Source organism: Streptopelia decaocto (assembly GCF_964273445.1).
Source record: "Streptopelia decaocto genome assembly, chromosome: 1".
NCBI lineage: Eukaryota > Metazoa > Chordata > Aves > Columbiformes > Columbidae > Streptopelia > Streptopelia decaocto.
This window is the reverse complement of record NC_138663.1, coordinates 65,808,723-65,831,046: the sequence shown is the minus strand read 5'-3', so window position 1 is coordinate 65,831,046 and position 22,324 is coordinate 65,808,723. Positions and strand designations below refer to the sequence as shown.

Sequence of the window (22,324 nt, the reverse complement as noted above, 5' to 3'; positions counted from 1 at the left end):
TTCAAAAGGTCCTCCTTCAAATAACCTATCTGGAGTCGGCTTTTCCATGTGTTTCCTGGACTGTGTGTACAAGACAACTCTAATGCAGCACCACGGTGACATCCTTTGTCTCCGACGGCTGAGGACAGACCAGGAGGACACAGGGTGGCTGTGGAATGTGTCCCTCCTTAGAGGGCACTGTGGGATGTTCCCAGTGGGCACAGCCTGGGGTGTGGCTTCTGCACGATGAGGAGGGCTCGAGGGTAGCGCTGAGCCACAAGCTATTGCTCTTGTCATTAGCTGCTTACCGTCATTTCCCATGGAATATATATATTCTCACATTGTTGTATCGTTACATGGTGCATCTTTGGTACTATTATGGGATGCCTTGCATTTCAGCTGTGGGTTCTTCTGCTTTTTACCTTTGTGTTGTTTGTTTGTTGTTTTTTTTTTAAGTCAGGTTAGTATTTTATTTTCCTGAGGATCTGTTTTACAACAGTAAAGAAAATGACAATATCCTACACCTTTTCCTCCTCATCTACAGTGCGTAAGAAGTGTTGTGTTAAGAAGTCTCAGGAGCCGAACTGACTAAGAGAGATTTTCTTCACAGAGTGATTTCTTTTGCCAGGAAAGGACCATTGAACGCCTAAAGGAGCAACGTGACAGAGATGAACGAGAAAAACAGGAAGAGATTGACAACTACAAAAAAGACATTAAGGACCTGAAAGAGAAAGTCAGCATTTTACAAGGAGATCTCACAGAGAAAGAGGTTGACCCGTCAAATGAATCTGTTGTGTTAGAATTTTTTGTTGTATATCTGTGTGTTACATTTGAGATGAAGAAAGCTGTTCCTTTACAGTAATGGTCCTTCAACAGAAGTTTATCTAGTAAAATATATGGTTTGAGAATGTTTCAAAGCATAAATATTTGAGAACCACCTTTCCATGGATGGCACACAGTCACTTATTTGCAGCCATTAATCATGTTAGTAGTGAATGACTGATGGTCAATGGCTACATTTACTGGGGCTTATAGACAACTGAAGGCAGAGAACAAATTTGTTCCTGTCTAAATATAGGAAGGAAAGGACATAGATTGATCAAAGCTGTGGGTGCCAAAACACAGATAATATTTATTCCTTTATGCAAACAATGCAGCTAGTTCTTTTGACTCTGAAGAGTTTTTATAATAATTAAGTTGGTTGTAGGTAATGAGCGAATTGGCTAGACAGATTAACGTCATTATATTAGAGAAATATAAAAGTTCTCTGTTCCTCTCCTGGAATTGTAACATTCAAGTGTACTTACAGTCTTTTTTCAAAACTCCGTCAAAATAAAACAGTACCAAAAATACGCACCCGAGAAGTATTAAGATTTTGTCTATGGGGAGGTCAACATTTGACAAGAAAAAAAAAATCAACCCCAAAATGGTTCAGAAAACAAGGTGAGATGTTTGTTGGAGATAGGTAGTATGAATCAATTTCACCCCATAGCAGCTGTACACAGAAAAGCTTTGAACACTCTCAGGTTTAGATACTGTGGCCAAATCTGCTAAGCATATGTGATTCTCAAATACAATTCTATTTAGAACTAATTTTTATTAAACATTATTCTTAAACTGAAGCACTCATTCCAGTTTACAGAATCTTCCATCTTTAAAAATAATTTTAAAATGAATTTAGGGTTTTATTTTGATCCTGAAAACCTGAATTAAATCAAGCTGGCTTAAATCAGTGACATGAACATCCTAACAAAATAAAGACAAAAAGAAACTAGCTATTGCACATAAAGAGTATTTACTTGATAGTTATTTTACTTCTTTTATCTTAGACATCCTTACTGGATCTGAAGGAACATGCTTCCTCCTTAGCCTCATCAGGACTGAAGAAAGATTCAAGACTCAAGACGCTGGAAATCGCATTGGAACAGAAAAAGGAAGAATGTTTGAAGATGGAAACTCAATTGAAGAAGGTAATCTTACTTCATATTTATATACGTGGTATAAACATTCAGTGTTAGATGAATTGGCCGTGTCTGCAGCGAAAAATTTGGATCTTAATTTGTAGTTCTGTGAATTGCTTTTCAGTGGGTACTGTGAAGTTGTGTCCATGCAAACCATATTACACACTAGGACCATCGGAAAGTAACTTTCAGACACTGCTGCTAATTTTGAACTTCATTTACATGCAATAACAGTGCTATTGACTGTTGTTTTTTGGTGGGTTTGTTGTGGGATTTTTGTTGGGTTTTTTTGTTTGTTTGTTTGTTTTTTGTTGTTTTTTTTTAACAGATGCTAGGAATTAAAGCCTTTAGTACAGTTTGTAGCAGCAATTGTGCCATTAAACTGATGTAACAGCTAAAAATTTAACAGCTAAACATTTCACGTATCAATTATATTTCACGTATCAATTATCAATGCACATAGGTGTCAATGCAATAAACTCAAATGCATGATTGGCCTGGCCCATAGGAATGCATAAAAACAAATGAAAATAATATATCATCAGTGAAATAAGTGGTCTTTTATTTTAATCTCATTGCCAGTCATAGCTGATACATTGGTAAGAGTTTCCTGTTCAGAGTAATAATACTCTATTACAAGAAAGCTGATTCATTTGAACAGAATCTTTGGGTTACATTTGCATTGCAAGCCTCCTTTATTTTACCTGTGAGTAGCATAAATACTGCACTGTCTAGAGGAACATTGATTTGATTTTAACTTTTTTATTTTAAAAGAGCAGGTGACGAAGAAGCACAAAACACACTAACCGAAATTGTGATAACCCTTCTGTTTACAAAATTAGAACAAAACAAAAAGCAACACAACTCTTAAAAGAAATATAAGTCTTGGATTGTGGAGTTCTAGCTGATTCTCTACATCCACCCAGGAAAAGGAGGAGTGTCTATACTGTAGTTCAGAACTCTGTCCTGGCTCCTCAGATGAATGCCAGATCAAATTTTGAGTCATCACTGAAGACCTGTTTAGGATTTCTGTTGTGTGGGTGCAAGATGGGTGTTAATGCACCTGGTAATGCTATGTAAGTGAAACTCCATATAAGCAGATCTAGACCCATGTTTGCCATTCTTTTTAATTCTATTACACAAAATGAACAATTCTGTTATTCGGCAGCAACAAAGTGCAATAGCAAGAAAATGCAGTTGTACACATTTAATCAGTCTCACAGGCTGGTTTTTGGTGTACCATAGAGTGGGGGAGTATTTCAGAAGGCCTGAAGGACCTTTGAATTCTCTTTCAGGAATTGCAGGTTTTGGTGTGTTACTGATAATGATCTGGGGAATATATTGTACTAGGATTTGCCAGAGATTGTTATAGCAATTGGATGATAGTATAAAAATTTTAGGTAGACAGCTGCAGTGGAGAATGTTGTTACAATTACTTTAAAAAAAAAAGTACTAACTGGGAGAGCACGTAACAAATAGGTTATGAAAAACCAGTTATGGAAATTCAATTATTTAGGAAATGTGCCTGTATATTTAGCATTTGTAAATGTACTGCTTTTCACTGCTTCCCCTGCGATTGCTTTCCTCATTACAAGCAGTGAGTATGTCAGTAGTATAAGCGGACATGGAGGTTGAATAAATCTGGTGAAGTGGTGCTAGCTCAAAGGTGAACATGCAGTTAATTTGCACAGTGATGACAGCTCTTCGTTATAATTCCTTTAGGCCTACCTCTGCTCATTCCATTTTTGAGGATTGTACTTAATAGCTGGTATCCAGGAACATTACATAAGGACACTGAGCCAGTTCATAAAACCATATATTTTTATAATCTAATATCTGCTTTTTCAGGCAATAATTAAGAGGGTGAGTTATTCTCCTGTGATCCTTTTCCTGAGGGTTACAATGGGAAAATAACTCAAATGTTAAGAGCACTATTGGTGTACAGAATAGCTATGGGACAAATAACTGTATTCTTAATTCGGTTCCGAGAAAAATAATGAATATAAATTCACTGTATTGTAAGCACAAATAAATATGCATCTTCCCATCCAAATAATGTGCCTAACCTCATCTGGTCAGGATGGTTTCAGTTCTACAAAAAAAAAAAAATTGATAGCCATTATTACCTATGTACAGTGTAAAGCCCTTCCATAATTCTCTGGATATCTGCTCCTCAGCTTCAAGAGTTACTGGAAGAGTTACTGATCCAGTAGACTGGATCATTTGGACAATTGTTTCCAGTGCAGAGACCCTAAAGTACTCTCTCAAGTCCTACTGAGACAAAATCATCAACACCCTGTTCCTTTTTGAAATACTGTCATGTTGGGTTACTGCATTCTTCTTAGTCAAGGGAAAATTCCAATTCAATGGAAAGGTTTTTTAATTTTTGGGGGATGGTAAGAAGTCAGTCCACGATGGCTTTTTATAAAGGAATCAAAGCTTTAGGATCCAGGTATGCTTTCGTGTAATTAACCGAGCATTTGCTTTCCTCGAGCTGTACAAAAGCACACACTTCTACCACTGATCCTCCCAGCTTTCTAGAACCAAGTCATGGTTACTCTTAGTTGTTCAAGAAAACATAGTTAGCAACCACTTGAATATGTTCTATACTTATGCATAAATTTAGATATTTCTTTAATAACCTTTTTTTATCCAGCTGTTTTAATTCACCAGTGGGTTTCTGTCGTTTTCAGAGAAGTAGAAAAAAAATGTATTTTTAAAAGGCTTTCTCTCTTTGAATGCATTGCAGGTATTTATTCAGGCAATTCGACATTTTCAGGGTAGATTGGTTCCTTCTCATCCTTGAAACAATTATGATAGATACTCTAGCTCCCAAATAAAGCTTCTAAAAGCTCAGGTTTACACGTCTCCATTGTAAACCATTGCAAATAACTGTCAGAATTAACCTCAAAACTAATGGCTACATAAGAGCATTCCATTTTAAAATGAATTAGAGGTTTATCTTGCTGAGTTTTATTACATTATCTTAGTGCTGTTTTGCATAAGACACATGCAGGAAGGACTCTTGTGTAGCTCTTAAAAACCAAATGGCAAAAAACTTTTCCTTTTAGATTGTTTCCCTTACAGTTGGAACAGAAATGTGTCTCACATCTATGTTGTTTCCCTTGCCTCTTACTTCCATTCAGCTGTTTGAGTACTTTCAGTTAAATCCATTAGCTTTAGAAGTTAAGAAGTTGACAGTATAGACTGAATTGTACTACTGTTAAGCCGTTAGATAAAAAATACTTAGGCAGTCCTTGGAAAAAAAGTCTTGCTGATCTCCAAACAGTGGGCCTTTGAGAAATCAGAAACAGTGCAAGCTTCCACTTTTTCTGTAAAAGATATTTAACTTTGCACTAAAATGAAATAATATTAACCGAGTGGAGCGCAGGGTTGCTGAAAGTTCCTGATATTATTTTTCTTTCCATGTAAGCAGTCAGCAGTGTCTGACTAGGTGTCCAATTCTCATTGTTATTATTCCTTTTCTCACTAGTGACTAATTTTATATTGATCCCTGACAGAGCAAATAAAACTTCATTGTTTTTCGTATTTGGGGTTGGTTGGGGTTTTTTTTAATAATGATGCTATGGTCATGCAAATCTATGTGCTCAATGTTCTAGTTATTCTGCTGTCATTGCTTCTGTGCTCAATTGTCAGCCTGCTGCCAGCAGGAGATGCTATGGGAGGGAGATTCTGATTGCTGAAAGCAAGCCATAAATCCCTGTTGAGTTTACATGGCCTGGTGTCCTGCCTTAAATAGTCTCCTTTTTTTCTGAGAGGGAATCATTGAAGGGAAATCACACACAAGTGGTTCTCTCGCTCTTTTTCTGTCAAGTGGTTTTATGCTGTGTCATCTTCTGTCCACTTAAGAAACTATTTTTTCAAGCTTCTGTTTTAATGTAGTAGTTTTATAGTGAAAAAGTTTTCTTCTAGTTATTTTTCTTCCGAATGCTCTTTTGCTAGCTTTTTCTGCCTTGTGTTTCCCAGTGAATATGCTTTTTTCATTTTCTTTTTCTAATCTCAGAGAGACCAACTAAGGTTGGAATTTGTTCCAGCAAAGATAAGCGAATTTTTGTCTGTATTCATTTCCAGTGTATAGTTTTTCTCCTTTAAAATATTTTCCTTATTTGAAATGGATCAAGGTTAGGAAAAAAAGAGTCCAAACCATATGTTAACCACCTTCCCCTTGGTGCAGTTCTAGGAACTTTTCATCAGAGAGTGTCAGCAGTGGTTCTCTGCCAGGAAAATACCTTTAGATTCCACAGGCTCACTCAGAGGATGTTTTCTTCCTGCTGTGGTGTTCTTCCTTCGAGTTCAGGAGGGTAGTATCTTTGAAAAGATGAAAAATTGACTGAATGAAGTATTGACCCAAATTCTCTTTCCCAAGGTTCAGCTTGGCTAGTCTAACACAGGCGCTGTTGCTTTTTACTTTTGTGAACAAAGGTTTCCTGCCAGAACTGAAAATATTACTGATAATATCGGTAGATGAGATGGAAATACTGGTTTTTGTTCTCAGCTAATGGTTTGGGTTTTTTTGAAGAAAGGACAATAAATAATGTATTCAGCATAGCAACCTAGAAAGAAAAAGGCTACCAGGGGAATCAGGATGCCTTGTAAAAATAAAAGTAAAAACGCAGCAATTGTGTCCAGTGTTCACATAGTGTCAGCTACTGCATTAGCTTTCTAAACCATTTATCTGTCTTGTAATTGATATAAGTGAAGCACTAGAAATTAAAGTCCTGCTCAACCTGTAAAACGATCATCTGTAAACCCAAGCACAGGACTATGTTAAGTATTTGAGGACTGGACAAAACTGTTAAACTGGAAATCAATATTAAGTTTGGAACTTGCACGACGGTAACTCTCCATATTTTTCATGTTTCAAAAACTGGTTACCAATACATACTAAAACCACAAGTTAAGATTCTGCTTTCTTAGTAAATTAATGTTGCAGCTATTATTTTTAATTATTTTCATGTTGCATCTTTTCTTTTTCTCACACTGTTCCTATTCCAAATTTTCCCCATCTTTTCCTATCTTCTTTCTCCCTTCAGCATCCTGAAGTTTTATTGAGTCATCCATCCAAGCCAGTAAGTTCCCTGACAAACTGAGAGGCCAACCCCATTTATTTTTGTGTGTTGCATGTCTGTTCACTTGTGCTTTCGTATTTGAACCAACACAGAGTGTGCTGGTGGATTACTTTAGTAGTGGGTATGGATAGTGTGGATGCAAACAAAATGCTGTGATTTGTCTGACCAGTCATGCTCGAAAAAGCCTTCTAAGATGCTTTTACTTTTTGGCTGTGTTGATCTAACTTCATTTTTGTTTGGACAGCTTAATAGTGTGCCATTTTTTTTGTTTTCTTTTGCTGCAGTTGCTTGAAGTGTCCTGTAGCTTTTCTTTCATCTCCATTGTCCATGCATTTTCACAGCAAGAATTTAGAATTTCCATGCAAATCAAACTGCTTGCGTGAAAGTATTCTGTAACACCATGTCCAGCAGTGCATTAGAAATAATAAAGTTACACCAAGTGAAAGATTACTTAAAAATTTGTGTAACCATTAAGCTCACTGGTACTATGTCAGTTTAATTTTGGATCCTATTACCAGCCTTCTGTTTGATGTCAAAGAGCACTCCTTTCAAGGAGTGTTTGTATAATAATATCTTGACACCATAAATTACATAATCCAAGGTGGTTTACATTAGAGATTTCTTTTGTGACTGTGTGCATAAAAAAATCGTGTTATGAAACTTTCAGGAGGCTGATATCTGCGTTATTCCTGACAATGTTCAGGGTAAATGTAGCTGTTTATCCTGACAATCATTGTCTCGAGATCAGATGATTGCTGGTGCTTTTAATACTTCAGTTTTTGTGACATCCCATATTAGAAATTATTTGAATAGAACATATAATACAGACACTGTTGGATAGAAATAACTCTGAAAAAAACTCCCCCAAACCTGGGAAAAAGTGATAGGAAAAGGATGAGGAGAACTGGTAGATTAGTTAATCTGCCTAGATAAGAAGAGTGGAATTTGAACCTGGTTTTAAATAACGTTGATGAAAGGTTGTGGAAATGAGCTATATAGTACAAAAGGATTGTGCTTGGTGCAAATAGGCAGGAGAATTTGTGCCCAAGTGAGCATATTGTCTGTGAAATCTGTAATAGCATTCAAAATTTCTGAGAGTCCCCATTACCCTGAAGTCAGAAAATACAAAATGTGGGAACAAACTCTGTGTTTTCCTGCCCCGTATGATAGAGCCAACATAGAGGATAATGTCCAAGAGTCCGTGTGTGGCTTTTGAAATTCCAGTCCTGTTGATGGCTCATGACAATGTCAGCACCAGCTTTTGCAGTGGAAAGTTGAAAGGTTTTTTCCCCCCTGATTTCTTATACCTAAAAAATTAAGCTTACCTACTCTGTTCCTCCCAGAAAACTAGTTAAGTTAACATTCATTTTGAAAAATTGAAGATCCTGAAGTTAGGAAAAGGTCAATGCAATATTGTGTGGCCTTTCTCATTTTTCATTGTGAGGGAGTTGTTGTAACATTTTATAACAAAATTATTTTCTGCCAGAGTCTTGCAGTCTTCCATACTGCCTGAAAAATGCTCCAAGGATGAGCCAGAGATATATAAGGAAGATGATAATCATCTAGAGAAATTAGATGATGAAGTATTTTTTTGTAATAGTAGGGAAACATTAAGTGAATAAGGCAGGATACTTTTGCATCTCAATTTTTCACCTCACAACAGGTGTAATAACGCATCTTTATTTCCCACTGGTGGCATTTAGAAGTGGTTAGTTACCATTTGCCTACAGTCACGATTAGCGTGACAGAAAGAAAATTGGGAAACTATTTCTTTTTCAGTGCCGTTTGTGTAAGTAAGGCACAGAATCATAAACTGAGTAGGAAAAACCAAATACTGGCTATCTGATCATTACTTCAGTAAATCCCTTCAGCACATTAAATGAAGCTCTGTTTCTTTAAAAGAGTAACCTCTGGTCAGGTGAGTAGAACCTGGTTCAGAGGAGACATGGGTGAGGGGACTGAAGCAGGCCCGCAAAGGCAGCTGCCACCTGGGCATTTGCCTCCCGCCTTTGTGCACATTTTATGTTGCTGTAAATTTCAATGAGAGCAAACCGTTGGTGTTTAATAACGGCCATGGGAGCTCATAGCTTTCTGAAGAGATCATTTTTTTCAGCAATGAGTTTTCTCAAGGCGTCTTGCTCTTATTCAGACTTCCGGCCTTCTTTATTGAATGATTCCAACCAAATACTTGCTTATTCAGTGCCAAAAATTTAGAGTCACGTTATCAGAGAGTAACCATTTAAAAGATTTTGTCAATAATAAGGTAAGAAACAACTCTTGGTGACAGACTCAAGTTTTTCTGACACATAGTGTATCAGAGAATTCCCTGAGCCTCTGACTTCCAGTACAGCCTTTTTGAAAAGCTGTTATAGCACATGGTGTTCAGAGCATTAGAACTAAAGGAGGAACAAGTATGCTCATTTTTCAAATTTACAATTTTTTTGAAACCAATAAAGACATGATAGAAGGCAGTGCACACGTTTCATCACTTGAATTGCTGCCTTCACAATAAGAGAAATAAAGAAAATGGTTATATTTGTTTGTCTTTTGCAGTAAATAGTCATAATATATTTTTCAATTTGTGTGTGCACTTACTATTTTTAGGAGATGTGAGGCACACCTGGAGGTAGGAGGGTGGATTAAAATGGGATTTCAGATACTTAGGAACCTCTTCTTTGTGGCCAAAAGTTCTTGGCAACGTTTGTACATGAAATGTTAAACTGAATTTGCTGTCTCAATTCATAGGTAAAAGTAGAAAGTGTTTGCTGTGAATTATTTGCTGTTTGATTTAGTTAATCTCTTAGGAATATTGATTTGGAATCTTAGTCATAATGTTCGAAATTTTTACTTACATTTTAGAACCTTTAAATTAGATCTGTGTTATTGTTTTCTTTCCGGCACACTTCAAGCTATGTATGATCACCTTTCCTCTTAGCTAAGACTTTTTTGGCATGAGAAATACCAACTTCAAAATTCTTTTAAATGTGTTTTGTCATCTTCTCCTTTCCATCTGTGAGTAGTGGTTATTTGTGTGAAACACTGGTCATCTTTGTTTTAGTTGTAGAAGTTGGCTTTGTCAGCTGATTTTCTGTGGAAGCAATCGAAGTTGCAGTACATTTGTTTGAGGAACAAGCCCTCTTTCTTTTATTCTTTAGGTATTGAAGCGCTCACCCCATCACTTACCACATTCCAGATGGGAAATGATGCCTAAGAGCAGAAAAGCAGAAAGCTGTTAACCCACCTCTTATAGTCCCTCTTAAGAACTTTGAGATCATATCCAGAGTAGTAACTTTAAACTGAATAGTAAGCTTAAACTATTCTCAGTCTTGAAACACTTAGCATTTGAAATTATATTCACACCGGCAAAGATTAATGCTGATCAGATGAGTTTTGCTTAATAAAAGCATAGCTTAAGAAGGTGCTGCTTTCTAGCTAAAATGTTGCTGTGTTTCTTAGGCAGGGCAATGCATAATCAAACGTGCAAGTTTGGTTGTGGTCTTGAAAGCAGTTTAAATTCACCTGTTTGACTCCACACTGCAACAAACCTGGAGAGCTAATGACAGGCTCAGTAGTAGCAGTTAAGAGGTTTAAAATAGCCTGTAATCAAGTAAATTCAATGGCCTCTAGAGGCATACCTTTTCTTATTTCCATTTGTCAGAAGAGAAAGTGCAATGTTCCTTCACCCTAAGCAACCTGTTTTTTTCAGTTTATTTAATTTTCTGTCATACTTTTACACATTTTTGTATTTGTTTTTAACTATCTTAAGAAGTTGCAGACTTAAGAATACTCTCTAAGGCAGAGCTGAAAGTTTAACCTATCGAAATGCACTTCTCATGGTTTCTTCATACAGCAGAAAGTATTTTAGTGCATTTGTCACTTTACATGTCCATTCTGTTTCAAAAATGAAATTACTGCCTTATTTTGGAATTTTTGTACACCTTTGGTGGGTGGGGAGAGTTGTATGTGGGTTGTTTTGATTTAGAGGTTTTTTACTGTGAATATCAGAATTCATTATTTGTGTTTAAGGTTTTTTTGTGTTAAAAAAAATCCCGCTGAATAATTTTACACAATGTTGCATTGGGAAGGTAGCCAATTTCATCTGTTCCAGATCTTGATGTGAGTTTGTGGGAAACCTCTAAATGCACTGGTTTTCTCTCCTATACAATAAATGAATCCAGTAGGATTTTAGATATGGTCATGTAACACGTATTTTGTACATAACCCACAAAATGGACCAAAGTCACTCAGTCAGTAATTCACAATTCAGGAAGTGGTCTCCATTTTACACCATATCACATAACATTCTCTTTGTGTTAGGTGAAAGTATCTATACTTATGTGCATTATATACAAATAACATGTGTTACATGTCTTAACTAATAATTTATGTCGTGTAAATATCCCTTTCGTTCTATAAGAACCAGACACACTGACTTGTTGGCTAATTTTCTAAAAAAGAAAATTGATTTCCTCTTCTCAGTAGAGTCTCTTGGGTTGTTGTGGAGATGGTTTTATTAGCACAAAGTAATATAAATCAGGACTGTCCTGACAGTAGAATTGCATTAGGTCTTATAACTTATTTTGAATTAGAGAGTTTAGTAATCCAGGCTAACAGCCTAGCTTTGCTTTTTTTTTCCTAAAGGCGTTTCTTGATTATCTGACGATGTATTTTGGATGACTTTAAAGAGCCTGGAGGAGTACTTGTTAAAACAAACAATTTGAGATGTTGGAAACATACCTAAATCCAGTACAGAAGAATTCAGGCTCTGCCTCTGGTGAAAATCAGACTGAACTCTACACATAGTGTCTCTTAGGAGAACATAGATGCCCCCCAGTAGGTTTATAGATGTCCCCAACAGTATTTGGGAGGGAAGAATGGAGTTCTTGTTTGAAATTTAAGCATAGTTGAAAAGGAAATGAAATCAAATACTTCCAATTTCCCACAGGCTGGAAATCCCAGCAAGGCATTTCAGGAACACCCACCACCATTCTCCTTCCAAAGCCAAGTGTGTTCCCTGATGCTTCTGGCTGTTCATGGAAACAACATGCTTGTCCGTCTCCTTGCTGCAGTGTCCTCCTGGAGTCTTCGTCATCTTGGCCACATATTAATTAGAATTCTTCTTGCTGTAGAGAGGCCTTTCCCAGGGTGTACAATTCAGAGTGCTTGTAGGGCAGTGAGGAGCCTGGAAGCATTGTCAGCCCTGACTCCAAAGGCTTTTTGAAGCTTCCAGGCTCACCAGGGATGCACTTGGAGCCAGGTCTCAGTCAGAAGCGCAGAAGCAGGATTTTCAGACTTACAAGCTCAGTGACACAGGAGTGGCAGGGTTTGACTTGAAAGTCACTCAGAAGCCTTTGAAGTCTTCCTAAGTGCATTGCCTTAGGAATGGTTTCTGCTCCTCCAGGATCTGCAGACATGCGGCACTCCTGCTGAGATGTCTCTGGGTCACCTGAGGATTGCCAGGCATTTTGTTCTAGGATAAAATAATGTGCAGGTTATCCAGCTTTCTGGAATTCCTGCTTAAAAGTATTAAAAAAAAAAAAAAAAAAAATGAAAACCAAAACAGTTTAGCACTGACCCTCAGGAAGGAGCTGAAAAATCAAGGCCCTGGAACATGAAGTGTTTGAGTGTTTGGGAAACCCAGATCCATCCCTAGATCATAGTCCCAGTAAAGACAAGCATCCTGGATTTCACTAGAATATAGCCTTGGCGAATCTTGGAGCAAATTAAAACCAAGAGACTTCAAGGTGAAAATGTTGTGGTCAATGAATGGATATTTTCCTCCAGTCTTATTTTATTGAATAACTAGACAGACAAGTGTATTTTTGCTGTTTGGTCCTTTGGAAGCAGTAGCTTCTAACCCTGAGTTTTATGCTGCTGCAGTTCTGTCCAATTACCTTTAAAAGCAACAGAGTCCTATACTATAGGATTTAGACTTACTGTGCTTTGGAGCAGAACACTGGCAGCTTGTAAAACAACTTCCCACAGCTACACACAGAGAGAGGGGAAAGTCTGTAGTCTCATTTTCTGTTGAAGGTTTGTTTCAGAGAAGAGAAGAGAAAGGCCTTGAGTTTGCAGGCAGTGTTGGTCAGCAGAACAGCTCCTCCAAAGCTATTTACTGAAGCAAATTTGAGCGATTCTGAAATAGCTTTAATTAATACCAAAGAGCAGTTCAAGATCCAAGAGCAGTGGGGTAAGGGGAGAGTGAAAAGATTCCTTGGTCTACTGGTTTAAATTCCAGCTTAAATACTGCCTCTTCTTTGTCTTTAATATGCTTGGGAACTGATGAATTAATTTTACTAACAAATTAGTTTTAAAAACAAACAAAACCAAACCAACAAGAAAAAAAACCTATTCATTGTGATCATTTTATCCTGATTCCTCTGATGCTTTTTGTCCCCATAACCTGATTTTGAAATGTTGGATTTCCTAGATAACTAGGCAAAGGTCATTTCAGTAGGCAGCCATACTCATATTAGTACTAGTCTACACAGCTCAGAACACTGGCAAGGACTTCACTACATCAGCACCATTTGTGCAAATCTATCTCACACTTTGAATACTGATGTAGTTATTGAAGACAGCCTGTGATTTGCTTTTCTACGTTACCTAGGTTAAAAATACTTCAGGTAACTAATTCTGTGGTCATATCGTGGTTTTAGAAATGTATTTTAGGAATTTTTATACCCACTCACACTTACTTATCTTCTTCTTTCATTTCAAATAAGTTTAACTTTTTTCATATTTTTACTTTTTTTCCTTCTGTCAATTCTGCTTCAGATGAAAAATTCAATTTTTTTAGAGTAAACTGAAAAATTTAAGTTTGCTTCTGAATTTTTCTTTTCCTAGAAGATATTTCCCCATACTTAAAAGTAGCATATGCACTGTATGTTCAGTTCTGTGTATTAGTTAATCTTGCCATTTTGAAATAGATATCTAGATAGCCTTTTGAAGTTGTTGCAAGATCTGTAAAATATATATGTGAGAATGAATTGTTTTTTTCTGGAACCTTTTTCTTACAGGCTCATGAGGCCACACTGGAGGCGAGGGCCAGCCCAGAGCTCAGTGATCGTATGCAGCAGCTGGAAAGAGAGGTAACACGGTATCGGGAAGAATCTAGCAAGGCTCAAGCTGAAGTGGATCGTCTTCTTGAGATCTTGAAAGAGATGGAAAACGAGAAGAATGATAAGGATAAGAAAATAGCAGAACTGGAGAGGTGAGAATGGTATAAAGTTACTAGAGGAGCAAAAGAGCTGATTAAAGTTAGAGATAACTGTCAATTTTTTATGTCTTAAAAACCTTATAGTGCCTACTTTGGGAAAGCCTCTTTAGAGTTTTTCTGCCTTCAGTCCTTTATTTTGGTAGGTTGCAAGTGAAAAGGTATCTTACTGTGTGCTTTCATTACCCGTCTACTCAAAACCAGGGCTGATATAGATAGAATTAGAAGGGTAGATATAGACGTAAGGGAATAGAGATGGTAGGAAAAGCTGCTGACACTGTGGTGTGTTTGGAGAACTATTTGTTCTTTTGATTTAATAAATTCCTCAGGCATGGTTCTCCAAAAAAAAAAAAAAAACAACAACAACAAAAAAAAAACAAATAAGAAAAATTACTTGTAAGAGTTTGTGATTCTAGTTACTCAGGTTCTTCTGACGAGTGGCATTGAAACTCTGGTACTGGTAGGGACACTGGTAAACTTCGGCTCCTGTGAGGCCAAATGAACATATTCGCTTTTGTCCAAATGAAGTGTGATTCAGCACTTTTCAGCATTTTCCATCTTGCTGTTGGGAGCCAGGGTGCTCAGATATTTTTTCTAGACTTTAATGTCCCAAACAAAAATTATAATTTATTATAATTCCATGACATTTGTGTCACAGTTATAAATAGTAAATCTTGGGAAAGACCTGAAACAGATTCTATTTTCTGTCACTTTCTAACCTTACAGTGGAGCAAGAGGCAGTTTCTAGGCAGTAATACCTGTTCAGGGCTTTTCGGTTACCATTCACAATGAAGAATCTTTAATTTGAAACAGCAAACTGGAAGTGTGATTATTCCCATTTGCCTCGTGCTGGAATAGTCTTTCTAATTAGTATCTTACCACTATTTTACTGCTCTGGATTTAGTGTCAGGAAGATTAGGGCAACTGAGCAGAGGATATTTCAGGTTTTGGCCTATAACCAAAAGAGTTTATAAACTACGAAGCAAAAATAACAAAAAAATAGAAATTAAGATGATGGTACTTCTCTTTTAGATTGACACACAGTCTTCAAAGAGTTAGAAACGAACTTTTTATTTGAAAAGATGCAGTTCTGGAGATCTCCAAAGCACTTACGTTTTTTCATGTCACAGTGGTAGTTTCTTGCTGTTTCAGTCACAGACCAAAGTCTTACTGTATCAGTGAAAACACAAAATCCCCCAAATGACTGGACATCATTCAATAACAATTTGGTGAATATTTTGACTATTCAGTGCTATCCATTCCTTCTTACCACCTGATCTTCACTCATAAAAAAAATAGTGATCCTCTTCTCTTTTTAACTTGTTATCTTTTCTACTACAAATGAGATAAAGTAGAATGAGCAAGCTATCAACACCTGAAGTTATTTTTCAAGTGGAACTGTAATATAATCACGGCACCAGAGAAAAAGATACAAGGTTTCAGATGCTTTGTAGTGAGGTTTTGAGTAGTAATTTATCTTTTTTCTGAATAATTGCTGAAACTTTTATTTGGCCTTAGTTGTTTTCAGCTGCTCCCCACAACCCCTTTTCTCTGAAAGCTTTCTTTCTCCTTGCAAGTTTTTACACAAAGCAGAGATTTTAATGTGCCTAGTAAATGTGTAGGTTGGTCCTGGTTTTATTTACTATGCTAGTTTATAAAGTATTCTTTCATGGCCAAACAGATGTATCTGAGCATGTTACATGGATGTTCTAGAGCTAGAGTTTTGGTTTTCTGAAAATAATAGATAATTTTGCCTCATAAAAGTCCTTCCTAAGCTGTGGTCCATGCAGAGTGAGCTGGAAATTATCTTGACTTCTAATGCTTCTACAGCTATTCAAACTCTGCTGTGCAAAGAAGAGCCTTAGTGCTGCAGAAGCATTTGTCAGGAAGCAAAAACATGAATATTGCTGTGCCTATCAGGAACTGTTATTATTCTGTTTAGAGCAGGATGAGAAGAAATGAGTCACATTCAGAGAATAACTGTACTAATAAAAATGGGATTTTTCAAAAGAGAGGGTCTCCCCGGAGCTTTCCCTTATGGTAGTTAGATGTGACAACTAGACTGTATATTGTCAGGAGAACAGAAATAGTAACACGGTTTCATCCATAGAAGAGAAGAAATGAGTTGCTTATTAGGGAGGTATGTATAGGGGAACAGAGAAGGAGAAAAGATAGGAGGAGAGGAAGATGAAATGAAAAGCAGAGAACCGTTCTCTTAAGCCTTTTCAATGATGGCAAAGTTGCCTTCAGCTTAAATTAAGGCAGAAAATGCTTCCACTCTTCAGTAACTGTTACAGTTGCTGGGTGTGGAACTTGGTTTTTCAGCTGTGAATGGGAGGAAATATGTCAAAAAATAATGTATTAAATATGGTGCATGCTATACAAAAGTTTGAAGAATACTCTATAGAGTCAACATGTGATTGAAAGCACAAGCTCATTAATTTATCTTCTCTATGGGCAGGCTTTTGATTTTTCTTATGGGAAGGTGGGCCATAAGTTCACATTTCTTCTGTGGGTGAACAGCCCTGTAATTTTTGTTTCTGTCCCCATACTGTGATGGTGTAAAGGGTTTTGTAGCTGTCTGGTTATTCACTTTCTTTATAACTAACTGTTTGCTTTTTGTATTGCCATTCCATAATCTCCTGTCTCTCTGTAACTTCTCATTTTGTGTTTTGTTACCTTCCTTGCTTTTTCTTTCCATTTAAACTGTCACGTCCTGGTTCCACGAGTTGTTTTGTTTTGTACGTGCGGGTTTTGTTTGTGGTTTGTTTTGGTTTGGTTTGGTTTTGTTTTTTTGACTGTGCCTTTTCTCAGAAAGCACGCCTCCCGCAAATTGCACCCTCCCTACCAGGTGTCGGTCCCTGCACCACAACACGTAGGGGGGTTTGTGTGGGACTTCCTGGGAAAGTGAGTGCTCTGTAAGGCTTCTGTTTCCTACGGGCTGGAATGTCACCACTGGCTGCCCGGCTGCTGCTGCCGCTGCTGTTTGGGTCTGCTGCAATTACGCTTTTTTTTCCTTAGGTCAAACAGGAACTAGTTCTGTCAAGTACAAGCTCTGACAGGCTCTGCGTCCAACTCGTGTCACAGTGGTTCTCTCCGCAGTCCAAAGGAGGTTTGCTGCTGCTCTCCCTCATGTAAACTCAACAGAAGCTGTTGCTTTTTATTCTAATTCTCTTGCCGTGTTTTAACTTTGCTTCTAATCTCTGCTACCAGTTCTGCCCGAACTGGCTAAAACTCAAGTGTTCTAAAATGTGTCATTGGTAGAGGTCAGTGTTGCCTTATTCTTCAGTTTTATCGTGATTATTACCCTGTAATAAGAAGGAAAAAAAAAAAAAAGAAAAAGAAGAAAGAAAAATAATGCTAGTCACCTGCAACATCGCCATCACAGCCTTCAGATGGGTAGTTTACACACACAGCTATTTGTGCACACATATTCTGCAAATAAAAACTGACTTGGTACTGGAGAGGCAGCAGTAAATATATATGTCCGTGTTGTTTCAGAAGGAAGCACTGAGTATATATGGAAGTCCTGGTTCCAGTTACAAACTTGAAATTGATTTTAATTTGGTGTGCTCGCTATATATGATAAGTAGTCCTTGTAAAGATATAGGGCACTACCATTTTTTTCCTGAAGGAAACTTGACTTTGATTTGGGAACAAAGGAAGACAATGCTCAGCTTTGAAATACCAGCAATCCCATAAAGGACGGCTGGAAATGATGGCTATTTTAAGAAAGAGATTTTGGGGAGTTTTTATGAAAAGAACTTAAGGATGCCATGTTCAAGAAGAAACCTTCAAACTTTTGATAAGTAGCACCCGAAAGCTGTACTCCTCATCTTAAATATTTCTTCTCAAAAGTAAATAAAAATAAAAGGTTAAAAAACATAGGGTGATCTCAAAGAAATGCTGAAAAATGTGGACAGTAGAAGTATCTTACTCTGTATGTCTTTAAGACAGTGATATGTTTGCATAGTGGCCTGTGAAGGACAGATAGAGAAATTAACTGCATGTTCCATCAACTTTATGGTTTCCTAGAACAGTGTAAAGGAAACTATACTAGTAAATTATGCCCTAAGCTTAAGTCAACGATTTCAAGTTGAAATATGTATTTTCAAACCACTACTCATGTCTTGCAATAATTCTCTTTGGTTTTCAAGTTGGTTGTTTCTGTGAATTTTTAGATAATTTTTTTTAGAGAATTCCTAAACAAGAATCACATCAGGGCATATAGCTAACTTAAAGTAAGGGGATCTTGTCAAATTCAAGAACAAAAGATGTTTATAAAGTCATTATCATCACCTTTAAAGTTAACCTTGAGAGATGGTATGACTGTAATTCTATATTATCATATTTCATTAAAGTCCTCCAAAAATGAATTCTGATTCAGGCATAAAGGAAAAACTGAAATAATTAAATATGACTTTAAAACACGTTGATCCATTTTGGTACCATAAATCATAAAAGCAGATTTAATACATTTATCTCATGATTGCATTATATTACTACAAGGCAGAAATTGTTGTCATTGTGTTTCTCATGCACTTCCCTCAAAAATTCCTAGCTTAAGTGAATATTGGGATTCTAAGATTAATCACTCAAAACTTAAGAAACTCCAAAATGAAGATTGCCATGCAATTTTAATTCACCTCTTATGTGAGCCTATGTATCACAGTAAAGTGATACAGTCTTTAACCATATGAACATTATTTTTTCACAAGAGTGCTGCCTTTGGTGTGTGAAGAATGTAGCTGAAATTGTCCTCAAAAAATCCTGGGTGAGGCTTTCACCTGTCGTGGAAAATTTCAGCACAACTTGTTAATATTTGGCAAGCAACTGAGAACAAGGTTTTGTAATGGAAAGAAGTGTTCAGGCCCATAGTTAGTCCAGCTCCACCTCTGAGAACACAGATCCATTGCATATTAAGATTTTCATCACTTCCAAGCTAGTAATTTCTTTCTTCTCAGTCTTGCTTTATCTTCATACAAAATGAGCATTACACCCGAAGTCCCCCATCATGTTTCACAGACATAATACATCTGCTCTAAACAGATAAGAATATAAGATGCAGACACCTTTACTTACAGGTATTTAACTTCAGATGTTTGAAAATATGCTGATTTTCAGAAGGCAACTGTCTGCCCTCTGAAAGTCAACATTTGTTAAAGTGCCTGAAGATCAAAACTCGAACTTACTAATCGCTTTTAAAACCTACATCTAAGAAAAGAAAAGAGAGACAGTGCCAGTAATTGCAAATCCATCTGTAGAGAGCCCCAGATTAAAAAAAACATCATAGTGATTTTATGGTGACTTCTCAATCGATCCTCACCTTTTTCATATATGGGATATCCTTTTTCTACTTGTTCTTTATTTAGCTGTCCTTTATTTTCCACTCCCTCCTTTTTCTTTTTTTGAGGGGAATGTAAAGGGGGGAGGAAATGAAACTTCCTGGTATTACAGAACCATTTTTTCTGAAAAACAAGGTCAGAGATCCCCAATGAGTCCAACCCTTGACATGGGGAGAGGTCAGGGCTGGTACACGCTTGGCTGAATGAGCTTGCTGTGTTATCCCATCCTTGAACCACCCAAGCCTGAGTATTTGCCTTAGTGTCATTTCCATGGTCAAGCAGGCATGACTGACCTTATTAAGCAGCGTGATTCATCTCTGTGGAACTGAGTAGAGACCATCTCCTTTTGTTGAATTCAGCAATGGGCTGAAAGGTTGGTTTGTCTGCTGTTGCAAGACTAAGGATCTGATCTTGGATCCTCCACCTTACACTAGAGAAATACTTGAGTGATGAGAAGCACCGATGGTGAACTTTTTTGAAGGGTTCTTTTCCTGCCAAGTTTCCTGTGGTGTTCAAAGTCCTATTTGGTTTTATCATTAAGTCAAGATGGTTATCAAGCATTCCCTCTCACACCTAAGGCTTTTATCTGTAGTGAATACAGGAGTTATCATCTGATGATTTATACTCCACCTGCATTGTAGCAATCATGGGTTTTCTTTAGCAAATATTTTCTGGTCAAACTGCTAGATCAGTAGAGTGTAAGAGCTATGCTATAATTAAAATAATTATAAAACCAGTAGAGAAAGAACATCAGGTAAATAATGAGTCTAGTTTGCATATCAGTGTTTCATTGTTAACCTGCCTTGACAACATCTCTTCAAAAGCTGTTTTGTAGCTTTGTTTCATTCAACATCTTTGAGCAATATGAGGGTATCCATACACACAAACTAGTATGAAAGGAGAAATCAAAACAAAAATAAACCCACAGCAAAACCACCCTTTTATACAACTGATACAATAAAAAGAAAGTGATAGATCCTTACATTGTCTTAGAGTACAGTAAGAACAAAAGGAAAATACAGTAATCACCGGTATGCCAATGAAATAATAACATTAGTGCTCCATGGCCATCATGGCTCATGTCTGAGCTCCTATACTGGTGCATGCATTTGTGCTGGATGCACACACAAGCATTCTCTCTGACTCTCCATCTCTACTCCATCCCTCGAAATACCAACTAAAAAGAAAGGGAAAGACCAGTCATCATTCATTTTACAAAGAAAGTGTCAAAAGTGATAAACATAAATAGCCTTTCTACTTGGACTGACACAAGGAGGATCAAGTGTGTATTATTCCCTGTCAGAGTACTTTGAAGGAAGGACAAAATAGTAAATATATACAATCACTCACTATCAGACAAGGGGAATTCAAAGGTAGACTAGAAATCACTATGTAAACTTCTCCCTAATTACACCTGGAACTGATGTTGCAGACTCATTCCACACCCTATAGTGTACAAACATGTGGAAAATGTTGCAGCTGGAATAATCAAGAGCTTTTAAAATATGTATATTTCTTCATTAAAATACTAAAGTGTTCACATCTCACCAATTATTAGATTTAAGTTGGCTATATCTTTGAAATTAATGAGATGATATTTTGAAAGAAAATGGATTTCTCCAAGACGACCGTTTGGCGTTAAATCCTCTTGTCTCCCTGTGCGGCTGTTGCACCAGAGTACACAGTTAATGGGGCTGGGCAGAAGCGCGGCTGCTGGATCTTGTAAGGAATGCTGCGAGTGCCTGTTCTTGCTCGAAGGGAAATAGTGCAAACTCAAACTCATGATTTTGCTCTGTCATGAGCATGTCTTGGTATGGGTCTGATCCTGCTTGCTTGCGGTTGCTTCCTGGGGCAGATGCTTGCTGTGCTCCTCTGCTCAATTTCACTGATGTCGCCCACCGCACCGAGGCTTCACCTCCAGTCTGTAGCAAATCTCCATCAGCTTCCTAACAGCTGGCAATGTCAGGTGCCTGCCTCGTTTTTAGTCTCAGTGATAGCACAGTTCCAGATTTTTTCCAATTTTAATGGGCTTTCAGACACGTTCCTCATTTTTGTTTAGATAAATTTTAAGATGATTCTAAAAATCCACGTTTTTGAAAAATATTTTGAACCCCTGTAAAAAAAAAAACAGTTACACAAAATGCATTTTTCTTTGGAGGAAAGAATTGATCCCTTAACAAAATGAAGATGTAGCAATAATTATTCTCCATTCAAATCCTGTGCAGCTGGCTAAATAGCACATTTCTGTAGCATACAAGAAATTGCAAGTGACCTCATCATAGTGTTTCAGGTGCTGTTTTGCCTTCATCTTGTGCAGGCAAAAGATGCTACCTTTTATAGTAGTTAGAAGAACAGTAGGGTTCGTTCAAATCCTACAGGACTATTCTGATTTCTAGTCTGTACATTTTGACTGTTAAATTGAAGAAACAATATTACAACAGAACGAGTAACTACTAAGGGACTCTGAAACACAAAATTAAAAGTCTTAAACTTTCATAATCTAGGTTCAATAACAGTTCTAAAAAAGACAAGCTTTTTCCCCCCACATTACTTATTCCCATATCTAACCAAGCATTTATTTTCACTTTTTTGTTCTCTTTTGTTAAATTTGCTTGACCAGTCATAGCTCTGCAGCTCAACGTAGAGAGTGTACTCTTGGATTTCAGTCAGAATTGTTAGTTACACGCTTCTCTATATTAATTAACTTCAAGATCGAACAGTGAGATGTGGTAT

General features: G+C 37.1%; 1 protein-coding gene across 8 annotated transcripts in view; it reads left to right on the top strand.

The window, feature by feature from the left end:
• The window catches only part of ERC1 (ELKS/RAB6-interacting/CAST family member 1), a 289,471-nt gene that overhangs the window by 109,104 nt on the left and 158,043 nt on the right, over positions 1-22,324 (top strand). For 5 of the 8 annotated variants that reach the window (XM_082042956.1, XM_082042958.1, XM_082042959.1 and 2 more), the window contains 4 exons: positions 608-748; positions 1,809-1,949; positions 6,995-7,030; positions 14,050-14,243. In XM_082042956.1, the coding sequence (XP_081899082.1) occupies positions 608-748; positions 1,809-1,949; positions 6,995-7,030; positions 14,050-14,243 (512 nt within the window). The remainder of the gene's footprint in view (positions 1-607; positions 749-1,808; positions 1,950-6,994; positions 7,031-14,049; positions 14,244-22,324) is intronic. The other 3 variants (XM_082042960.1, XM_082042957.1, XM_082042955.1) reach the window with 1 other exon arrangement.